Source organism: Pezoporus flaviventris, unplaced genomic scaffold (genome assembly GCF_033815535.1).
Source record: "Pezoporus flaviventris isolate CSIRO_AGI_PZ_B2104156 unplaced genomic scaffold, CSIRO_AGI_Pfla_v1 ptg000066l, whole genome shotgun sequence".
NCBI classification, from domain to species: Eukaryota; Metazoa; Chordata; class Aves; order Psittaciformes; family Psittacidae; genus Pezoporus; species Pezoporus flaviventris.
Window position 1 is genome coordinate 13,988,463 of NW_026892614.1, and position 23,757 is coordinate 14,012,219.

At 42.1% G+C, this 23,757-nt stretch overlaps 1 protein-coding gene across 2 annotated transcripts; it reads right to left on the reverse strand.

Annotated features, from left to right (window-relative positions):
- Window positions 1–724: 724 nt before the first annotated feature.
- Window positions 725–22,377, reverse strand: CUNH1orf198 (chromosome unknown C1orf198 homolog). Of its 2 annotated transcripts, none has more exons than XM_061471311.1 (4): window positions 21,958–22,377; window positions 14,398–14,448; window positions 5,063–5,614; window positions 725–3,162 (listed from the first exon to the last, which is right to left on the reverse strand). In XM_061471311.1, exons 1-4 carry the CDS (start codon window positions 22,282–22,284, stop codon window positions 3,106–3,108), a joined length of 987 nt encoding a protein of 328 aa, XP_061327295.1. In that variant the 5' UTR covers window positions 22,285–22,377; the 3' UTR covers window positions 725–3,105. The 2 variants fall into 2 exon arrangements, with proteins under 2 accessions (XP_061327295.1, XP_061327294.1); XM_061471310.1 differs by having other exon boundaries at window positions 21,937–22,377.
- Between the last annotated feature and the right edge of the window lie 1,380 nt (window positions 22,378–23,757).

Here is a 23,757-nt window from a genome sequence, read left to right on the forward strand (position 1 = left end):
CTAGCATCTTCCTTGTTGTGACATGCTTTTAAAACCCATAATGTAACTATCAACTGAAAGGAAAACTGCCTGAAAGTCTGTCATTGCCAAGTTCTGGTCCTTTGCACTAAGTCCAGTGAGCCTGCTGATGGGAAGTGGTGAATGAGTTCCTTACTTTGCTTTGCCTGTGTTCATGGCTTTTGCTTTCCCTATTAAACTGTCTTTAGTTTAATCTCAACCCATGCATGTTTGCACGTCTACTCTTCTGATTCTCTCCCCATCCTGCTTGGGGAAAGTGCGTGAGTGGCTGCGTAGTGTTCAGTTGCCACCTGGGGCTAAACCATGACATGCCATTTTCAAATTGCTCCTGCAATCTATATCCAGACACTGCTTTGAATTACCTGAAGATACTGTGTGTGTGTGCGTGTGCGCGCATGTGTGTGTATTAGGTTTAACTTTATTACAGTGAAGTACAAATAGATTTTAGTCTTTACCTGTCCGCAGCCATCAGATAAAATGATAAAGCAAAGACACCTCCAAAAACAGACTCACTTAAAAGCCTGGGAAACAACTGTGCTGCATTGATTTGTTTTTCCTGATCTGAAAAACTTGGTTTCTAAATTCTAGACCAGATCATTCTTGGCTGACTCTCAGGCAGATTCAAGATGCCCCAAGCAACTCGAATGGCACTGAGGAAAGCAGAAATTAAAGGACAATACACAAAGCAACACAAAAGCCTTTAATGTTCTATTTAAAGTGACTTTATTAAAACATTGTTAATATAAAATGTGACCAAGTACATTTTTTTTTAAGAATGTTTAATAAAAACATACTAAAGAAAGAAGGAGCATCAACTCTTGTCAAAGCACAGGAAAAACCTACCAGGATAAGTAAAAAGTTCTGCAGCATGTTCTACCAGCTGGTCCCAATGTGTATTAGGGTCGAGTTAGCCGATGGAATCGACAGGCAGCCCAGGTTCTTCCCTAAGAAGCTTTAAGGTATTTAGCAGAGGTTTAAAATGTCAGCAGGAGACTTTGGTTTTAGATCTCCCCATATCAAAGCAAGATTAGAACGTGCATCTTCACCTTCGATTTACAACTTTTCAGCAGCTGAGTGTACAGCAAACTAGATTCACTGGTAACTGTAAGCCCCAGGGTTAACATCTGTCAGCTTTGAAAAGAAGGTGTAAATCAACACTAATTACACACCTGAAGAATTTGTGCTAAAGTTGTTCTAAGCTGGATTAATGCTGGATGCTTGTAGCAAATGCTAAAAATGTCCAGCTACAAAAAAAACGCAGTAAAGCCCAGGCTGGCAGAAACAGCAAGTGTTTTCTGAACTGCTGAATGCAGAGACAATATCCACCAGTTACAGGAATTTGTACATCTCAGGAAGGATGTAAAGAAGCTTTCGTAAGTCTATAAATAAGGAGGTTACCGAATCACTTAACTCTGTGGCCGTCTTCCTCATTAGCTAAGAAACCTTTCAAGAGAACACTAGAAAAACTTGGGGTTTTGGGCTTGGTGGTTGATTACAGCATTTTCCTTCATCAACAAGTAAGTTTTAATGTTTATCAACATCCTGCTCTTGTTCAGAACAAGCAGCACATCACTTAGATGCAAGGATTTTTCCAGGACATCTCAAACTTCCTGTAACAGGCAGAAGAAAATCCTGCAGCATCCAATTCTGCACATTTAACTGCCCCTGGCACTGAACCAAATGTCAAGTGCTAATCCATAAGAAGCATAGCACAATTACGGTCTAGGAGATGGTGACCTTCTTAGCCTTGGCTCGGACCCATGAGACCCATTAGACCCCTGTGTTTTGCCTTCTACCCCAAACAAATACTATGGGACTATTGCTGAGGTAAAGGGAAAGGTCAAACCTTTGGCATTGGAGCAGACCAGTCACTAGCTGTGCATAGGGGGAATTAAGGCTTCAAGGTGAGGTAAACACAGTGAGAGTCAGTGTGTAAATCATGCTGCATTTCAGAGACAACAGATTCAAACGACAGCTAGTCTTGTTCTTTACATTTAAAACACCAAAGATCATTCAAAAGCAGAACTGGAGGCAAGTCTTCTGAGGGCCACCCAGAGATGTCTCTGCACCTCAGGAACAAATGTAACCCACATCTTGAACACTGAAGAGAATGTACCCACAAGGAGGAAAAAGCACCAAAGTTGATGAGTCCTTGAGACGATAAGCTGCTTAAAAAACAAAGAAGCCTTATACTGCTATAACCTCCCATAAACATAGTGGTTGCCTGACACAAAGGTAATCTAAACTCCAGCAATTCTCAGTGCTGTACTTCCAGCACTACTGTCACAAGTGTGACAGAAAAGAGTTACGCTCTACTAAGGAGGCAGTGAAATAATTAGGCTTGTGTTCCCTGAAGATAGCTTCTCCCATTCTTTAGGTGTTATCCCAGTCCACTCCACTCACGCCCAAGTCTTTAATCTGAAGACCAGAAAAAGGTGTCATTTCCCCAGGTCATTTTTCTAACACGCTTATGTTATTTTAGCAGATTTGTAGGGTACAAACACAGTGCTTCTTTGGATCCATCATTTTGGCAATGCCTTTGCCCTCTTTAAAAGAAAAGTGTTTTCAAGTAAGTGGTACAAAAGTTACTTTCAAACAAAATGAAGTATAGAAATCAACGCAATTCATCAGTATGCTTTTTTTCATACCTTTTTTGCTAGTTTTCTGAAGTACGGAGTTACTTGCTTATTTGGAACCACTGCATGTGCTATGCTATCTCTTACAAGCCATACCAGCAAGGTTTCAATTGAAAACAGCAATCTGGTCCTGTCAGTTCCACTTGTAGCACGTGGAGACTCTCATCTGTTTTTCTTTAACATGTGTATGGTAACTTCTCACATCCTCTCAATCCAGTAGCTACTAAAAATTTTAACAGATATTAAAAAAATACCCAAATGAAACCACACTTCTATCACTGTTTAAAAAACCAAAACCGCATATGGTATTACAAAAGTTTATACAAAGGCAACATTTAAGAGTTTGAAATTTACTTCTAGAAAAAGACACAAATGCTAGTAAATTAACGTACAAGGAGCAAAATATTCCACTCCTTCCCCGAAATTGATCTGATCTATTTTGAAGTGTATTTTACCAGTTGTCTAGAAAATCAAAGCCAGTCTTCAAGATAACATTGCTTGTACTAGTCTGCAAGGGAAAAAAGAAAAGACAGACAAGAAATAAGATGTAGTTGTTAATTACAGTATTACAAACTCAGTACTTGACTACCAATCTACAAAACAAAGTTTAAAATGTAGTCTGCCAACATTTCATTACCTTGCTCTAGCATACCTAAGAACCTACACCGGAAAATGCTAAACATGGGAAAATACTCACAATGACCAAAAAGGCAATTCCAGATAAAACCCAAAATTCTTGTAAAGGTCTGCAGACAAAATGTTGTTTCAACATTTAGACTACAGTGGGAATTGCAGAGAATGAAACACAGAATGTAAGCATCACTAATTCAATGGATTGCCTGTTGGAATGACAGCCAGCTGTTTCCAAAAAACTATACACCCTTTAAACTTTGTTGACAAGTTATTTACTAGGCCATCAAGAACGTGCTCATTCCTGCAGTGCTGCACTTCTAGCCACGACATTTAGAGTGATCCAGGGACACAGCTGAGTCTCTGGATTCTCTTCCCCAGAACAGGGAAGATAATCCAGAAATCAGAAAGGAAGAAAATTCAGTAATTCAATCACGCCATCTTCTCTGCTGCTCTGCTCACATTTTGACATGGGAGTATTGTTTCTCAACAGGGATGAAAAAAGAAAATATAAAATCGGGCTTCTCAAAATATTTCACTTAGCTAGAAAATATTCACAAAGGATTGAGAACTGTAACAAGCCATTAATTTGTAGGAAAACATGACAAAACCTTTAACTAAAATTAAAGGATTACCATGGTCACAATTTGTAGCAAAACAGCTCAAGAAACATTATCTCTTAGATTCAGAGAAAAAAAAAAACAACCAACAAAACAAACCCAACATAAGGCTCCAAATACTGAAGTGGCTTAAGTACTGTCCTCTTCTAAGTGCTACCACTTACTTCTCTTGCAAGTATTTACCTCATGCTGCATATATCTGACCTTACATCATCTTGTCTGGAATTTAAACAACCACTGTTGGGAAAATGTGAGAGAAAAAGCTATGTGACATGCTGAAAGTCTGTGTCAGCCTTATGCCAGAGTGATGCCACAGGTTCCAAACAGAACTGCACGGCTCTGTTTGAAGAACAACTCCTCTAGTTTACAGTTTTCAGGCTTCACATCGCTTCCTTTTCTTTCCCTCATAATGTCATATCCTGTTGTTCCCTTTCGTTTCTCACAGATCAGCATTTGCTTTTTAAATAGTTTCAGTTGCCTATTGAGCTGCTTAACGTTATTTTTTATTAAAACCAAAAAACCACCAAAACATTAAGAAGGCTAATTCTGGATGCTCATTCCATTTCCATTCCGGACCTCAGAGAAAAAACACATTTGAAAGCAGCACAGCTGCCTGGGACAAAGCACTGGGGTGCGGCCGTTGGGCTACCACTTAAAAGAGCTGAGAAACTACTTCGACATTCATTGCTATGCTCTGTGTACCAATGAAGTATTCTAGACTCTAGTTTATCTGCTTTTAAAGTTTAAAGTTTTTTTTCCATGTTTTGCTGTTTTAAGAAAAAACAAACAAAACCCCAAACTCTTTAGTTGATACAGCAAGCCCTTTACCCCAAAACTGCTAGGTAGCTTGCTGTCAGTTAGCCACTGGATGCCATGTCAGTGTTTCTGGCATTATATTTAAATGCTTTTACCCTATGCACTTTATTACATTGAAGAATACTTGACTGAAACAAACAATAGCAGTTAACATGTTGGTTAAATAGGCATCTTTGGATTTGCAGGATAAAAAGCCAGCAAGCTTAGCTATGGTTTAATGCTTTATGGAGTTCCTAATCTTCTAAGAGCAGCCTTGTCAGATTTTCATATGCTTTTTAGTTTTTTAAAAATGTAATGCTTAAAGTTTTTAAATCTAATGACCGTGGATATAGCAGTCCTTACCTGTCCAGGCATTTGCGGATCTGTAAGTATAGTACCATCAGGATCTTCCTTGTTTGTTCTAGAAGATGCCAGGTCCTGCGGTGGATCAGGAAGAAAGAAGTCATCTAGAGGACTAGTAGGGAGTTGAGCGGGTCGAGGTTTCTCCCATTCAAGAGATACAGAAGGTAGGCTGGGGGCAACAGACTTCTCTGGTTTAGTTACACTGGGCTTCTCAGCTTTTGCCACCTCCTTTGGAGCAGACTCTTGTCTGTAGAAAGAGGGAAGGGGTTTCTCTCCTTTCTCCATGGACTTGATCTGGCTGGGAGTGAGGGACTGAAACTCAGACTTGTGTCCTTCAAACTTTGAGCGCTCTGCATTTATCTTCCAGAAAGAGGACTCCTCTTCTTTTCTGGATGCTATCAACCCATCAGAGCCAGGGGTCTTATTGGCCTGAGAAGATTTAGGGACTTGGACACCAGGTGCTGCTTTAACAGGCTGCCTCTGTTCATTTTGCAACTGGGCACCACCTTGTTCTTGTATGGACAGAGATGCAACACTGAACTCCATCTGACTCTGCTCAGGGTTAAAGACATACAGTATTTCAAAGCTCTTCACAATGACAGTTTTGAACTTCTGATTTTGACTCACATAGAAAACAGCTTTACCCACAGCTAAGCAACTCCCAGATAGCAGATACCACAGCAAAGCTATGTATTTTCTCCATAAATGTCTACCTTTGTAGCTACATAAAAACAACACTTCTTAAAAGTCTGAACTGCAAGAGACCTAGACCAGGTTCATAAGAGGCAGAGAAAGCAATCATATTTGAGTTACCCGATGCCATCCAAGATAGCCGTGCACAGCACACATAGCCATAAAACATTTGAATAGAATTTTGAAAGCCACAGATGTTTTACATGAAAATATAAAGCAAAAAAGCTTTACAGTGTAGTTTAAAAGGCAATCTTCCATTACAGTCTTTGAAATAGTTGGCAACTTGTTAAAACTCTAACTACTTCCAAGATAAATGATTAGATGTAACAGGTATGGGTAGATAAGAGCATTTTACAATTCTAATGCCCCTCTAAGGGAAAAGAAACAACTCCAGCAGGACCAGTTCTTCACTTATTCCAGAGCCTTGTTTTGTTTTCCCTTGCAGTGCAGATAACTGTACTCATTTCTGAGAGGTAACACCAGGTCAAGGAAGCAAGCGACCACACTTAGAGCATGATACAGATCTTGAAAAAGCCACCCAGAAGCAAACTGTACTTCAAAATGTTCATTTTACTTACCACCACTTCAGTAACCTTGATTGTTAACTGGCTGGACCCCCTTTAGGCTAATAAAAGTTAAGCCTTATTTCACTCTGAGGAACATGTAAGAGTGACTGTATTTAGGAGCGCAGCACCATAGCAAGGGCCAGAAAAGAACAATCTAATGGCTAGACTTGTGTTTGTAAAATGGTACAAACTATAAAAAAAAACAAAATAAAATAAAGCAACAAAACCTGCTTATTTTTGAAAATAAAAAAAAAATAAAAATCAGAAGACATTTCAAATGCAAACAGTTAATAAATACTTCTGAAGTTCATTACAGATTTGTGATGTTTTCCCCATTTTACTTCATTACCTTGCCTTTCCTGAATAAAACTGCAAAAGCACCTACGGGCCTGAGTCTAAAACAAGTCCCAGTTGCATATCATTTTCACTGGAAGTGTTTGATCTTGAGTGCTACGTTATTGTGCACGTTAAGTTCAAAGGGACTCTAGAACTGGCAGGTCTCACATGCCTAGTGTTTAATATTCAGAAACTTCTCATCAAAGTGCAAATGTTAACTCAGCAACTGATTATTTATCAACCAATTTTTTTAATCAGTCAGCAGCTGATGACACAAAATTTGATGCAGGGACCAGCACCCAACCTTTTTAAACAATTAGATACCTTAGATATTTTTCCAGGGTTATAGGCAAAGAAGCACCAAGTTCCGTGCTTTCATTAACAATATCCTCTGTTATCAAAAGATGCAGAACATAAACAAGCGATGTGTAATTATAGCTCAGCTAAATTAAGGTGAGTGCAAGGACACGTGCAACTCTTACCAGGCAGCTCAACCCCCCACCCTGCCTGCAAGAAGGAAAAACCTGAGTGCTCTAATTTTTATTTTTTTAAACAAAACCCATGACGTACAACTAAGAGCAGGATATTTTTCCCTAAATAAATTCTGCGTAAACAAACTATGGGTTCAGTGATGTTGAGGATTATTTACAGTGACTGCCATTCCCTATATTAAAATATAGGGATTTATTTCCCTAAGCTTATTTGGCAATACTACAAAATAGAGATTTACCATCCTGAAGTTAAGATGCTTTAAGACTTCAGAACTGATAAAAATCCCAGCTTAAAAAAAAAAAAGCAACAATATGAAATAAACTTGTACTTCCCCAGTATCCAAAGAGGGGAGTGAGGGGGAATGCATCCTGGAAGACTTCTACCTTGTAATTTAGGAATTAAAACAGTGCTGCTTTCCATCCTTCAACAGTCTTCCCTCTGAGCTGCCTGCCCCAGGACTCACATTAGAGATGACAGTAGCTAAAGGCCACTACATCAGCAGTCAGTTTCACTAATATGATTCCTTAACCCTCCAGCCACAGAGAGAGGGAAAGTCAGTGCCCAGAAGGCAGAGGGGCCATCACAGCCCAGATCCACCAGAACAGTGATGGAAATAAGATCCAGGAAAAACACTGATAGAACGGAAGTAAGGGTCTGTTAGAACAAAAGCTAGAAACGGCAGCAAGACAGACAAGCAAAGTCAAGCTTCCTGGGAAGTTCTGATGCTGTGGAGCAAAAGCCACTGCCCGTGGTCATGTTTTAAGTTATGTACGGGTCCAAATATCAGCTCAGAGGTCTGGTTTGGAAGTGGCAGACTGCTTCAAGTGTAGAGAAGAGTGTGGCACTACAGCACAACTTCAGGCAGTTGTACCCTTTCCAGCCCACTCTCGAGTATGTTCTGGAGATGATGCCCTCTTTGTCCTTTTAGAAAGGAAACAATATGATGTACACCTTTCCATTTCAGAAAACGGGACAACTCAACATTTATGACTGCATATTTGTGTTGCAGTGTGCTTTGGCGATCAAACAGGTCATGAACTGACATATAATAACAGGAATGAAAATACTTCTTCAGGAGTTTGCTTTCTCTCCCAAGGAAAGCAAAGAAGGTAAGACCATCCTGACAGGTTCTGAGAGCACTGCATCTCAGCGTGATGTTAATACAGCCCCAAGAGGTCAGATATACAGTTCTGCTTCTAACATTTAGCTCAAGAAGCCAAGAACTTCCGTGGACCAGTCACAAGTTATCCTGTTTTCCTTGAAACATAATACTTCTATTCGACTTTCAAGTTTACTTAAGACATCTGAATCCCTATGAAATGTAGCTGATGGAAGAAAATTATTAATATGCAGTATCCTTCAAGTCACAGAGTTAGCAATAAAATACTATAAATACCCCCCAAAAACCAAAACAAACAAAAAAAAAAAACCAAAACCAACAACTGAGCAGCAGTGAGGGAGACAATTTCATGTACAGAGGGAGAAGACCCACATGTGAAATACCCCAGGTTGACATCTAAGTCATGAGTAATACTGTACATTCTAACAAGTCACTAGACATTAGAAATCCAAGTTTAATTAGTGTTCTGCTTTCAGTTTCTTACATCAGATTGCAAATTGACAATTGACTGGGTCAGCAGGGGGGGAAAGGTGACTTTTTAAAGACAGTTCCACCCAAAAAAAACATTTCCTTTGCCCTTAGCCACCCAGTCATTAGAATATCTTGATGCACATCTCTCCTGGCCCCCATCAAACTTATGGTGGCATTACCACACATTTGCTTTTCTCAGGCAGAGACAGAACTGCTGTGAGCTGTGTTGCGTGCACTTAAGCATTTAGCAGCAGAACTGCCCTTGTGGCACCCTACCAGATGCCACCCCAGGGAATCAAACGCTTATACTGTGGGTAAGATCTCATCGTCAAAAGTGAATAGTCATTTAGGCAGAGTTTGGGATAGGGTTTCGGCCTCCAGCTGCTTTCACTGATTTTGTATGACACTGAATGAATGAGCTGCAGTTTCTGTACTGTTAATTCCCCAACTAAAGAATTAAATACAGCTACTTTTTTTCCCACCATTTATATTTCTGGGAACTGTTCAGCCCAGAAAGCCTTGCGAGTTTACGGACAGGACAGTACAATCCCAACTGTAATTTTTAAAAGTTATCAGAATTCAAATAAAAGCTATTAACAGCAGTAGCATTTTCAAGATATTGCATGAGAAAGTCATTCTCAACATACTAAGGGGGGTGGGGGGACAAACCTAGAAGTCTGTTCTTTTCAGTCTCATCTCTCTGGTCCCAAACCATTCCAAGGGTTAAAATAAAGGATGACTAGGTTCTAGATCATCTTTCTGTCTAATAAGTAATATTACACATTGTGGGGTTTAGGAAGTTCTGTGTCCATCTTTCCTTAAAAGATGGTATTATGGCACTCAGGAATTCTATTTATTGGATCAAAAAATTCAGACATAACTTCATTCTCAAGGCAGGAATAATCCACCAAATCATAATACTGGCTGTACATACTCATGGGAAACCATGTATTCTAAAAGAGAAGCACCACACACTAAGAACTAAATGATTTAATAATAATGTATACAATCAGGACTCAGTCCCTAAGTTTATATTAAAAACAAGATGACCACAAAGAACCCAGGAGCTTGCTTTTTTGGGTTTTGTTGGTGTTTTTTTTAAGCATCTTATTCACTTACCAGGAATGTGTAGTATTTTACTAAGCAGTCAAGCCAACACAGCCAAAACAAATTGTTTTGCTTGGCAGCCTGAAAAATCCAAATCGTTGAGACAAAGACTACAGAACCACTGTCAAAAGCAACTTGTTTTAAGCACAGCCTGATATGCAGAGGTAAGAAAGCCAAGTTTAAAGTGATTTAGAAGATGACTTTGCTTTGCTGAATGGACAAAACCAAAATAAATATGGGACCCAAAGCAGCTGCAGTTTTTGCTTTCTTTCCTGTGCACACCGTGGGTGTTTTCAGGATCTCCTGAGAGTCAGAAAGAAATCCTTAGGTCAGCAGAGACCAATTGTGAGGGCAAAACCAGAGCAAAGCACTCAAAACCAATCTTAAGTAATTTTCATCCACACAGGAAGACAACACCAAAGGTATATAGTATGGAGCATCAGAGGGAATGTAATGATCTGCTCTTTGGTGGTGAGACCAGCAGTCTAGTCTGCCACTATCACTGGTTAGCCTGAGCAAACTCATACTGACAGTATCGGGTATGTGCATGGGTTTATGCTCATAAACTGTCTAAAGACTGATGCAGGTAACTGAATCCTTAGCTGAGAACATCTGGCAATGAAGATTAAAATAAACCCTGAACACAGCTACTATTACCACAAGTTAGGGGTTTCTTTTGCTCAAGAACTAACAGTCAACAGCAATCGTAGAGCACTGTTTAAATGTCTGTAGTCTAGATCAAAACGTGAAGGAAAACCCCAAAACCTCAGGCATCACTCCTCTTTCCTTCCAAGGAAGCACTGCCATTTATGCCAGCTTGATTAAAATAATCACACTGAAGTATGGTTTGTAACAAAATTTCTAGTATCAGGCTGCTAAGGAAGGAGGGGATAAATTCTTTCTGCCACTTTCTTCATATTTAAAAAGCAACAGCAAACAAAAGCCCCAAACCAACTGGGACTTGTACAAAGAAGGATATTTAGTCTTTTAGATAAAGGAAACAGTTTGCAAAACACAGTTTTTCTAAGCGCAACATTTTTTCTTTCTTTTCTAAATGGTCATCAGCTCACTTCCATACAATGTAATTAAGGAATTCAGACAGGGAGGCAGCAACCAGATTACTGAAGGGATTTGAAGCCTGACACTCTCATTTAGTGTTTCGTTTGTTTTTAAACACTGTTAACCTCAAACGGTTCTGGTTTCAACAACCATTTGAGGGCCTGTTGAAAGTAGGAGAGCTCAAGGAGGAAAAAGCCAGAAGTTAAAAAGAGAAAAGTACAAAAAGGACTCTCTAAAGCTGCCTTCACAACTATTCTACCTGTATCAAGACCAACAAATTTTTGGATGTGCATGTGTCAATTTTAAGCATTTGGAATAAACCCTGTTTCAGTTAAGAGCATGAATTATGAGCAGCTTGTTCCCATGCTGCTCTGTGCATTCAGGATGTCAGCTGAGGTGGAAGACTGAAATGATATTTTCCACCCACTACTAATTTTTATTTTTTTTAAACACATCAAAACCAGAAAGTTCTGAGTTCAGGAAGAGTTGCAGAGAATTTTTATTTCCAAACCCAGGCACAAGTCTTGTTTTCCATTTATATCTTGGGGTCTGTGCCGAGTTTCACTGACTTTTTACTTCAAACAAACCAAGAAACCTTAAAGGCTAAACTCAGCCAAAATGGCAGCTTTCATCTCACTTAAACCTGAAGCCATAAATAGAATGTCCTAAGTTCATAAATCTGGCTTCAGCTCCTGTTAAAAACATAACCCATATTTCAAGATATGTTATGTCCGTAAGGGCTCCACCCACAAACCGAATCACTCCCAATTCAATCTCTAGCTTTAAAAAGTCAGTTTATTTGCAATGCCACGAGAACGCACTGCTTCCCAAGTAGTTTTCCTTCTGAGAAGTGCTACAGTTTTCTACTAAAAATACTTGTATTTTAAATGTCTCAATGTCAAAACAAACAAGCAAACAAAAAAAAGGTGCCTATTGGTTTTACTGATTTACTTCTCTATTTGCTCCTTCTCTTCAAAATCAGAAGGCAAAAGACAACATTCCCTTCCTCGGGTAAGCCAGAGCACATTCAAGCAAAGCTGCAAAAGAATGAAGGAATTTCACCATCACAACAATAATGAAACCAAAAACTCTGCATTAAAGGGAGACTGGGGAAAAGAATGTTACGGAAAGAATAACCCATCACAGGGCAGAGCTCATGGAATGGAAAGAGCCTGACAGCCTGAAGTAACAGTGGGAACAGATCTGGCTCACAAGGCACTGAACGTGCATTACAACATATCAACCTTATTAAACAGCTCATTCAGGTTTCTTCACTGTTTCCCCATGCTGGACCAATTGGGCAAGGATACTTTTTCTTCAGCCAGTACTTCATGGAGAAATTGCCTTCCATAATTATCTCATTAAAGTACTCAGGGAAGAGATCAACGAGTAAGCACAAAGCAGGATCTCCACCTTTAGAAATGGAAGACTCAGCAGTTGAAGGATTTGGCTAAAAGGCTGACACAGTATGAGGCACGGGGGAAAAAACAATAGGAAGAACCCACACCATCCAACCAACACACCCTGTAAAGCCAGACAAATGCTAGAGGAAAAACTCATGCAACTTCTCAACCTGCAGCTGAGGCATAGCTTTTATCTCTGATCAGCAAGGAGGGAGCAGTGAAAAAGAGGGAAGCACATCTTGATTAGCTGAAACAACTACTTCTAAAGCAACCTCCTCCAATCTCACTTTTCTCATCAGTCACACAAGTGTTCCCGTATCATTCTGTGATCCTCCATTCATTACAGAGAAGCATGAAACTAGAGCACCTATCCATTTCAGTCCCTTATTTTGAGACACCGGGAAGAAGGTAAAACTAAATCTTAATCAGCAAGGGATAAACCACGGGCTTGGTTAAAAAACACTTCACTAGACATACAAGTATTTAAAAGAAAAGACAACTATCAATTAAAGAGAAAATCCATTTGAGTGCAGAGGCATCTCATCGTAGATCACTGGTCAGTGCATTACACAAAGCACTATCTCTAGAAGTTCACGTATTCAGAACTTTCAAAATCCCATCAAGACAGAGCCTAAAAGTCTGATTACAGCTATCACATTCCCAAAACTGAGTTTTAGCGTTTGCACCAAAAAATAAGGGAGAGACAACACTACTGTCTCCAACATATGATTTATTTCATCCTACTGTCAGTGAGCTCTACACTCTTTTCACTACTTTTCTTTTCTTGACAGTTTTCACCAATGCTGAAAACCTCTTTAGTATTATAGTAAAAAACAGTGGTGGCTTCTTCTAACGGTCCTGAAAGACAGGAGGGCTTGCCTGAGCTACCAGACTTCCACTGCAGGAAACCCTCCACTGGCTCCTGAGTCACCACAGCTTGTAAGGGGGTTTTAATGCAAGTGAAGACTGGCATTGGTCTCTCTTAAATTGCAGCACTCTATACTGCAAGGACCAAAGAGTTACATCAAGTTGTAGGTTAATCAGTATCTGAAAAGCAGGGAAGGGGTGCTAGGTACCAGTAGTGACCTTGAGTTGGGAAGGCTGACAAGTCATCTAGGGTCAACTGGATTAATTTAGTATTCACTGGCATTTCCAAATAATTACTCTGCATTAGGCTAAGATTATATTTATAAGGTCAGACAAGATTATCTACATAGTTCAAGGGCAAAAATTGGAAGAAACAGGGGAAAAGCAGCTTTCTCTGGCAGATAAAGCCAGAAAACAGAGTGTTTAAAATGTGATTAAACTTACCATGCCCACCATACCCAGTTTAGAAAGGCTGTGGTTTTGCTCCCAGATTTTCTTCAAGAAGAATTAAACTTGATTTCAAGCTACAAACATGGTGCTAGTGTATTTCCTCACACTGCAGGTTCAGAAAGATGGATAACTCTGGCTCTGTGTTAGCCTTATGAGAATCCTATCATAAACAATGCTTTTAACAAAACACCAGAGGTACAGGGGGGAAGAGAGGGATGAAACCCCAAACCAACCCACCATAGAAAAATACTTTATTTCATTATTTTTTGGAGAAGAAATAACACAATTCTAGAATATCCCCGGGCTTAACAGGTTTTATTACATTCTAGCATTTAACAAAAAGCTGAAGACAAGGCTTTAACAAAGAATGCAATGAAGTTATTAGTTATCTGTACTTTCTCACCCCATTTCCTAGCTACTTTACTCCTGATGTCAGAAGTGAAATGCAGTTATATTTATACAGTACCTGAGACACCGGTGTTGTTAAATATGGAAAGTCGTTTAAAAAGTTCACAACAACAAAAAAACAAGTAATTTTGTAATGAATCAGTATTACACCTGCACTTGAGGCCAGAACACTGGTCCGTGAAGTACATTTTGTGTTTCTGTTGATGTAAATCAAAGACACCAGTCCTGTTTCATTTGCGGGATGGTCACTTTGCACAGCTCTCACAGAATAAAGGTGACGTTACTCCGTCAAGTCTCAAAATGAAGACAGTGTAAGTACAAAATAACAAATCAACATTAAAAATAAAATTGCTGTGTATTTACCTTTGTTTCCCAGGAGAATGGAGCTGAGTGTTCATCTTGCCAAGTTATGTCCTGAAATAAAATTCAAGAATGACTAAAAATTAGAAGAGCAGCTTTACCTGCTCAGAAGCATCATACGAATGAAATTACATTGCACTGCTGGAAGCATAACAACCATTACCACAGAACTGGCTAAAAGATGGAAGCACTACTTATAGAGAGCACCGACTATATTTTAAGACTGACTGAAAGCAAGTTCTCTGAAGGGAAGATTATCAGTTAGTATACCAATTTAACCTGCAAAATACATGAAGGTTTGAGGTGGTCTAAGCCTCTTGAAACAGCTTCTCTATAAATAGCTTTAAAAATGTATTATATTTCCAGTTTTCTACTAGGCATTTTCTTTGGTAGCCATTGGCAACACACAGGGACAGAAATAACAAGAGCAGCAGAGGCCTTAGGGAAATAAAGTCCCATTTCCGCCCCTCCACAGACCAAAACACGTGTGCAACCACACAGTCATGTGGCAGTGCAACAGCTGTGCGTCCATCAGGCCACGCCACAGCTGGATCCAGCCCTGACAAGACACATCATTACACCATTTCAATGACAATCACTCTGAAGTATTCAGTGCTGTTGAAAGAACCACACCATGTCCAGAGTAAAATCCCAATCTGAAATAGCTTCTCTTAAGAAGCTATTTTTTTTCAGAAATAATCTGAATTGGAGAAATTTTAACAATCTCTTCACACACAGTGTGCCTTCCAGGAATACACATGACCCACATCAAAAAAAGAAGGGGTGAAAAATCAACAAATAAATAATTGCTGTTCACATTTGTTCAAGATTTGCAACAAAATGATCACACTTCTATTCCTAGTGGTGGATCAGACTCGTTTGTACATTGGATGTTCAAGCTGGCAGAGGTAATGAGTTGCCCTCTCCATACCACTGCTTGGACATCCCAGTGCTTCAGGGAAGAACAGGAGTCAGAACAGCAAATGGAAAGAGAAAGGCTGGAAGTAACCATGCACAGGGATGGAGAGGACAGAATAAGACTTGCAGTGCTTGTTTCACACTCTTGATCTTCAGAGAATAACAGAACTAGACCATGTTTTAAGCTAACTCAGGAATCCCACATTTTACCAGACTGTCCTTCTCTTGTTTCTGACCTCTGCCTTTATAGAAATACATTTCTCACACATCTGATAGCATTCTCCTGATCTGCCATCTCTTACTTTACCGCTTTGACAGATTTTGCTGGCCAAGGGTGATGAAATCACAGTTAGAAGTGTCTGAAACCACCTCCTGAACATGAAAATGTGTCATTCTCCAACTATTACTCATCTGTGAAACAGGGTTTCTAGCAGCACAGTATTTGTGGTATATAGGAGGGTGATCCCATGCTCTTAAAAAGAACTGAGCTGATCATCTAAAAGGAAAGGCCTGGGCTCTGCTGGACCACACATTCTGGCCAAAAAGGAAATCTGGTACAGGAAATTTCTGTCAAGAACACAAGTGTAATACGAGGTTCTCTTAATTCCAGGAAATAGATGCTCATATTTATTAACATTTCAGGGAAACAAAGGGAATAAATGTCTGCTTTTTAGTATGTGTTCTGTAAGTATTTGCACTGTGGAGTGCTACTGACCGCATGGGAACACCACACCACTTAGGTGGGACGCCTTGCAGCATATGAGCATCAAATTATTCCAAAATCGTTTTAGGACTGCATCTTCTGCCTCTGAAAATGGTGGAGCTGGCACTTCATTTCTGAAGCACACATGACAGTAATCAAAGTTCAGGAGGGAAGAGAGAATGGAGAGCCCAGCCACAGGACTGAGTCACACACACAAGGTAAGACTGCAACCCTTCTGTCCATATGGGGTCTGGACAAATCAGTACTTGACTTCACTCACAGCAGTAAAGAACAGAAATGAAGTCCAGCAATCAGTGTAACACTCCTTCACACCGTCAAAGCACCTTAAAGCTCCAGGCATGTACACATGTTAGTGGGTTTTATCTAAGGAGTTCAAAGGAAGCTCTGACTTCCTGCCATTTACAGGACATGCAAACCAGCTGTGGACCAGTTTTAAATCTGGGAGCAAGCCAAGACAATCCTCATCCTGCATCTCAGACAGCCAGTTCTTTATTTTCCTGTATTTGAGGCAATCGTAGACAGCACTTAGGAGGGACACCTATTCCCCCAACTGTCCCTGCATATCCTCAACTCAGTGACAACACTACTGCTGTGAGCAAGCCCTGCTGACAAAAGGCTGCCCTCAGATGGGTAGAAAACGAGCATGGGAAAGGCAGAGTGAAGGTATGAGGTTGCCATGCACCAGGATACGTCACTCCCCACAGGACAAAGCTGAAGTCAGCTTCCCACTTCATAGAATCTGATGTCTTCTCAACGCCATTGCACTTGTTGGCACCTCAACTCGTAACCTCAACCTCCAGCTTAGACAGACAAATAGCTCCTGAAACGAATTAATGGTATTTTGGTACCAATTGTTAAAAAGTTTTTGTCAGAGACAAAATCTAAGACATTCATAGATTATTTCAATAGAGGGAAGTAGTAGATACTTGTTAGGCAGGAACAGTTCCACGAAAGAAAAGGACCATAGATTTTACTTCTTAAAAGATGTCTCATTGTATCTCAGCCTGCATGGCCCAGCACACCTCAGAGCCAGTAAGACAGAGGAACTTTGCCCACATTCAAGAGACCTTCCATGGGATCTAGCAAAGGATAAAATAGGATAAGACATAGTTTGAGGATACAAAGCTTCAAGGAGTTGATGTCTGTGGTTATCTGAAACATACTTGAAGCTAGGATGGAGACAGTTGTCAGATTTTGTCCATTGCTAGGAAAGGGAAGGAAATTTGTGGCTTCCATCCTTCCATCTCTTGTGCTCTCACACACAGGACATGCAGAGGACCAAACGAGAAGCAGGAGAACCACACAGTTCAACAGTTTCCTGACTGATGTGCCTCACTCATGTTTATCACCTCAAAATCTGAGAAATAACTTTGCTTTCTGTTGAATAAACAAGTTCTCTCACGCTTGAAGAAAACGGGAGCAAAGGCATCAACCATTTCAATATTCACAGAAGTAAATTACGAGTGGAAATTTTAGAGAAAAAAGCTTCAAGGCCATTTCTCATCAACCCACATTAGAAGAGATCCATATCTGGTCAGCTGTTGTTTCAGCATACAACAAAGCCTTCTTCTAGAAAGAAGGCAAATAAACAAACTTTTGTTCACCAGTGCTAAAGAATTTATTTGTAAGAAACGGGGCCTCATGCAACATATTTCATAGCTGGAAAAAGAAAGGAGAAAGAGAAGCAAAAATCCGGTCATACACTTGATTTCAATAACCAGCTGCAGAGTATCTAAAAAAGAATCACAAATTATATTTGCTATATGTAGGCAGCTTGCTGCAAAAGAGCATCTGAATTTCAAAATGGAAGACACTGGTAGAAACGTGCCAGTGTATCTGACATGACCGTTGCTCAGAGCAGGGGACAGTAACCAGGTAGTCACAAACCTGCCAACAAATGCATCTTAGAGGTGTTAGTAGAACAAGACTTGCTGGTTATTGGGGTTTGACTGTGCTCAAAAAGCTGCCCTTCATTTTCTGGTTTTTTTTTAAAGCACAAGTCTATAATCTGCAAGTCCCAACATAAACATTCTTGCTATATTGAATATCTGTTGCTTTAAAGCATTTTTAAGTAAGAGATAAAAGGGTTGATCTTTTGGCTTGGTGCCAAAGTTCTTAAGGCTAAGCAACACAAATACCCTACCTGCCTTTGGGTAGGCAAGTCAAGCTTCCCTGTTAAAAGATGATGAATGAAGCTAACCAAACTCTCTTTCCTCCACGTTTACTACTTACTAATGCACGTGGCATTTTCGTCAATTAAAAGTGTAGTTATTTCAAGTCAAATCCTTTGAGCTGCTGAGTACCACTCAAATACTCAATATCGCTTCCAAAAAAAAAAGGAAAATCAGAACTTAAAGCCATGTGTATGCCACACACTTGTCAATAGGGGGACAGCATTAAGAGAATAGTGAGAACTTGTTGTAAACTGAATATCTAAACTACCTTTCACTGAACTAAACACGGAGAATTCAGTGGCATCAAGTAATATCAAATCAGACACTTAACAAAAGCTGACCACTACAGAGCCAAAGGGTGGTAGCCTCTCACACACTGCTGGTTTTTCACTTATTCATTTCGTGATGGCTCATAATTTATGGTGTATTCCAAAAATAGCCCATTTATACTAGATATATATAACTTGACACTGTGAGGCCAACAGTGGACACATAATGGCTGGCGTTAGCTCTTGCGTGCTACCTCAGCATTGACAGCATGGTGCACACAGGTAGATGCCAAGTGAATTGGGTGCCACCCAACTGTGCTTGAGAGAGAAGTGTCATCTGGGGAATCAGGGAGCCCCATTCCTGTACTTCCACTTCTTTCATCAGGCTTTTTGTGACTTTTTAAAATATCTTCAACTTTTTTGACAGCAAGATGGGAAACTAAAAAGGCAGCTCTGGTGTCCTGGTACCAATCCTCTTTTGGAACTGCATTCACAGTGCATGTACAGCTTCAGTTACTAACTCCATGTCTAGCAATGCTGCAGTGAAGATAAGAGAAGGAGCAGTGGCACTCAGCTGAGACCAGGCATTTGCTAAGAGTCACACATGGTGCTGCAGTGCTCAATCATGACGAAATGACTGGATCATGGCTATAGGATGCCATGGTCCTGTTACTGCACATCTATTTTCCATCACCGCCTTCCCACACAGCCACCATACTGAAAGGTGTTTTGAAAATGTAAGTGATGCTTACAGTTTGAGAACTTACAATCCTGGTTTACAAGTTCAGGAGATGAGCTTGGTGTTAGAAAAGACATATGGGAAATGGTGGGAGCGAGAAAGAGCCAATTGTCCAGAGGTAGAAGACCACTATAGATATCCTCTGGACCAGTTTATCAAAGTGATCACATGCATGAAAATGGGATTGGAATGGTGAGAGTCATGGATGGGTAAATCAGTATCTTCAGCATTCATCCTTGTTTTGTTTTCTGCCAGGTCCTCCAGAGAACACAAGGTGAAAGGTATCAACTTTCCATGCTTAAGCAAGCACAGGTAGATCACTACAGATTTCAACATCAGTTAACAGGGAAGATGAGCTGTGGCTGGAAACATGAAGCTTTTGGAGCCGGTGTCAGCAAGAACATCATCAGACCAATACACACACACTGAAAGCACTGCAACATCAACAAGTGATTCTAAGGTACACAGACTATTCTCCATCTCCCTGCCATTCACCATGAGACAGGGACAGCAGCCAGGACCAACCTAATTGCCCTGAGCACAGGCTGGGGTGACCATGATGTGTGCAGCCATTACATCTCGCAAGACAGCAGCATTACAGCTCAGTAAGCTGTCATACCAGAAGACAGCACGATCGTAAAGCTCTGTAGGTGAAGCATTTGCAAGCCTGGAAAGTTGAACTGAAATGGCAAGAGAGCAGCCGCAGTGGTTCTGTAACAGCAGGACAAGGAGAAACAATGAGTGAGCCAGGGCAAATGTCCAACAATCAGGTCGAATGCCAGCAAGGGAGCAAGGGGAGAGGAAGCTATCAGATGAGGAGCCAGGAAAGGCTCCAAGGCTCAATAGTGCAGTTGGAAGAACTAAAATGGAAATGGAGGATGCCAAAACAAGTGGAATCTCTTTTCTTCAGAAATATGATTTATATTAACTTCAGCTTGGAAGCTAAGGAGGAAGTCAGTAGAGGCAGCTGCTTCCAAAATTAAACACTCTGCATCAAGCATTTTTATGAACCATGCTTTGTTTGCTTAATGACTACAGAAATGTTAACAGCAACATTATCTGTATCATAGTCGTATTTTGGGGGAAGAGGGGAAAGAAAACAACTTGCCAAATTTCAGATGGGATCTCTAGCTGTTTCGTCAAGCAGGAAATCATTATTTCCATACAGCACAGCACAACAACCTACAACATGCTTACTTTCCTTCCAGATCCACATAATTCAAAGCAGAAAGCACAGCAGAGCTGTCTGAGACTGGGAAAGCCGACCATATGTACTTCCCATAGTCACGGACTTCCACAACTAACTTAATTGTTTAGGTTTTCTTTCAAATACTGCTTGCACAATCACATTCACTGTCTTACATCCTTCTATACCTCTTTTTCACCTGGAGTTATGGTCTATTACTAGCAAATATTTACCCAGAATTTCTAGTATCACAGAGTAAACAAACCTGAGCTTGACCATATTGTTCTCTGACTCTAGGTGTGATGTGTGCATCGTCACACTTTCCTGACAGGTGAAACACAGGCAGCAGTCTTGTAGCACAAAGCTGGTTGGAACCACGATGCCAAGTATCTATGTGCTTCAAATGCTTCTTGCAAATCCCACAGCAAAGGATATTGTTGAGGAAACTAAAAGCAGCACTGTTCTTTTTAAATTGATGATCACAAATGCAGAAGCAGATACTTGTTTTTTCTGGTAGAAGCCATGTAAGTTAATTAACGGTAGGTCACTTTTAGATACTATATTAGCATAGTGAAAGATACTGGCTCTGCAATCATACCAAGATGTAAAAGAAAAGAAAACAAAGGAAATCTCATATGCAGGATAAGAAAGACAGCATCTGAAGAGCACCGTCAGGTCTTTGCAAGCATTGTTAGACCCTCCTCTTCAAGGGATCACACTCGCTAACATGACCCACCGCTCTGGATGAGGTACCCTTATTACTACAGGTTTCTAGGAGGGCTGCCATGCTTTGCCATTAGACAGACGGCTCTCAGAACCTTCAAAATTCATACTTTTTGCCATCTTTCCACACCCCTGTTTTTCCTGGCATGTGACATGGAACAGGCTATATTTTTTTAAGGTGTCAAGAATGTTTTCAGTGTTATATTTTTAACTGAGTCTAAAATTAGAAGCAAAAAGGAAGAGAGTTAATTCAATGTAAACATTCCCTACAGCTCGTTTTCAGCAAGGGACTATTCCCAGAGCTAGCCACGGCCGTGCCCTGCTTTCGGAGGAGCTGGTACCGTACCCTTCTGTAAGTCTGCGTTTCACAAAACCCACTTTAAAGTCACTTCTGCTTATCACAGAAAAACTCCTCAGATTTGGTGCCTTCCTTGCTTTTGCGGCTGGTCTGACCAAGTCCCTCCCTTAGGGTGTTAACATCCCATCCTCCTGCACCGCCGTAGAGTCGGGAGAGAAATCAGTCCCATCACCAAGCAACTCCTCCCGGTGCCAGCGCCTACAAACGCGCTCACCCTCTCCCTGTCCCTGTCCCTGTCCCTCCCCTCAGCCTGCCGCGGCGGCACACGCGAACAGAACCAGCCGCGAAGCCGCCCGTGCGGCGGCGCCGGGGCTGTGGAGCGTCCCCCGCCCCCAGGCTCCGCCATAGCGGACCCCGCTCCTGGCCGCGCCCGGCTGGTGCCCGCGGCCCCCGCCCGGCCGCTGAGACGCGAGGGCGGACCCCGGCGCCCCTTCCCCCGCCGCGGCGGTACCTCGTCGCCGAAGTGCACCACCTTCTGGCCCGTGCTGAGGCGGAGGCTGGGGTAGGAGGCTGGCTGCGCGGCGGGCCGGGCGGCCCCGCGGTGCGCGGCGTAGCGGGCCTGGATGTGCGGCTCCACCAGGCACTTGTCGATGATCTCGTCCTGCTGGCGGGGCGGCAGCCGCTCCCACTCGGGCCCGTAGCGCTCGCGGATCCGCTCCTTCTCCGCCATGATCTTGCGCGCCATGGGGCTCAGCGAGGAGAAGTAGCTGAACCGCTTGCGCTCCCGCTCGTCGAGCGGCCGGTTGCCGTTCATCACGGCCGTGCGGGAGGCGGCGATCGCCGCCGCCATGGAAGCCATGGCCACCCCACCGCCGCCAGCCCCGCACGCACCGAGCCAGGCGCGCTCGCACGGCGGGAATAGGAATAGGAATGGGAATGGGACCCGCCTCCTCCCTCCCCTTCCCTGCTGCAGACCCCGCCTCCCCATGATCCTTATGAAGGCCAGCCACCGCCCCGCGCACCCCGCCTCCCGCACGCCCAGCGCCGGTGGCAGCCCTTGCCGGTCTCCTCCGCGGCAGCGGCAGCCCCGCGCTCCTGGGCGAGGGGCGAGGCCTTTCTGCCTCCCCGCAGGCGACGGAGGAGAGAGAAGCCGCCTCCCGACCCGGCTGCGGTGTAGCTGCCGTCGGTAGCGAGGGCTGACTAGGTCGGCCCTCAGTGCTCCTGCCCAGAGGAGGCGAGCAGCTGTATTCGCTCACTGCCGGGGCCAGGAGCACTAGGAAATCACTTGCCGCAGCCGGCAGCTCAGCCCCGGAGCAGAGAACTTGCCTTCCCGACCTCCTAAATAAGTTTTGGTTGTTTCTTAGCGTGATAAAAGGTCCAGCAGCTCCTGTCAGAATCACAGAATGGTTTAGGTTGGAAAGGACATTGTAGATCATCTAGCTCCAACCCCCCTGCCACGGGCAGGGACATCTGCTAGACCAGGTTGCTCAAAACCCTGTCAAAGCTGGCTTTCAACACTGCCAGGGATGGGGCAGCCACAGCTTCTCTGGGCACCCTGTGCCAGTGCTTCATCTCCATCATGGGAAAGAATTTCTTCCTAATATCTAATCTAAGTCTACCCTCTTATAGCTCAAAGCCATGTCTGGGACAGGCTATTTCACCCAATTCAACAGGTTGAGCAGCAAATTGGTCCAAAGCCTCTGTGTTATTTTGTTACATAAAAAAGTTGCAGCCCAAGCATAACAAGTCTATGGAGCAGGCATCAGTTGTATGGGTAAAGCAGATTCCATGCAGGCTGAAATAACTGGATTATTTGGTCTTTGATGTGCTGCAGCAAGAATAATGCTTTCTTACAACTGTTCGATGAATTAGAAGAATGGGGGTAGAAAGCCATTGGTGAAGAATAATCACGGCATAACACCAACATGTTAAAAGATTGTTTCATTGCAAAACCGTTCCAATTTCCTGAAATGTAGTTACCAGCGTTGTGACCAGGTTGTGTCAAAAGCAGGGTCTGCTTAGCCTTAACTCTTTTCTGTTTTTCCGACTAATGCATTACAGGGAGATGCTGTGTTAAATCAACCTTAGCTCCAACACCCTGCACACTCTGCTGGCGGTGCTCCATGGTTGGTGCTGTATGAAGTCATCTTTACTGACCATGCATGACTGGAGTCATCCATCAGAACTCCCCATTACACCCGTAGTGCAGAGGGCAGCCCATCAGCACTGTGTGACAGCGTGAAAAATTACTGACTCTCTTTCCTGGCACATGCAGGGGTTTCCCTGCACCTTTCCCCAGCCATCCAGAGAGAAAGAAAAAAAAAAAAAGCAG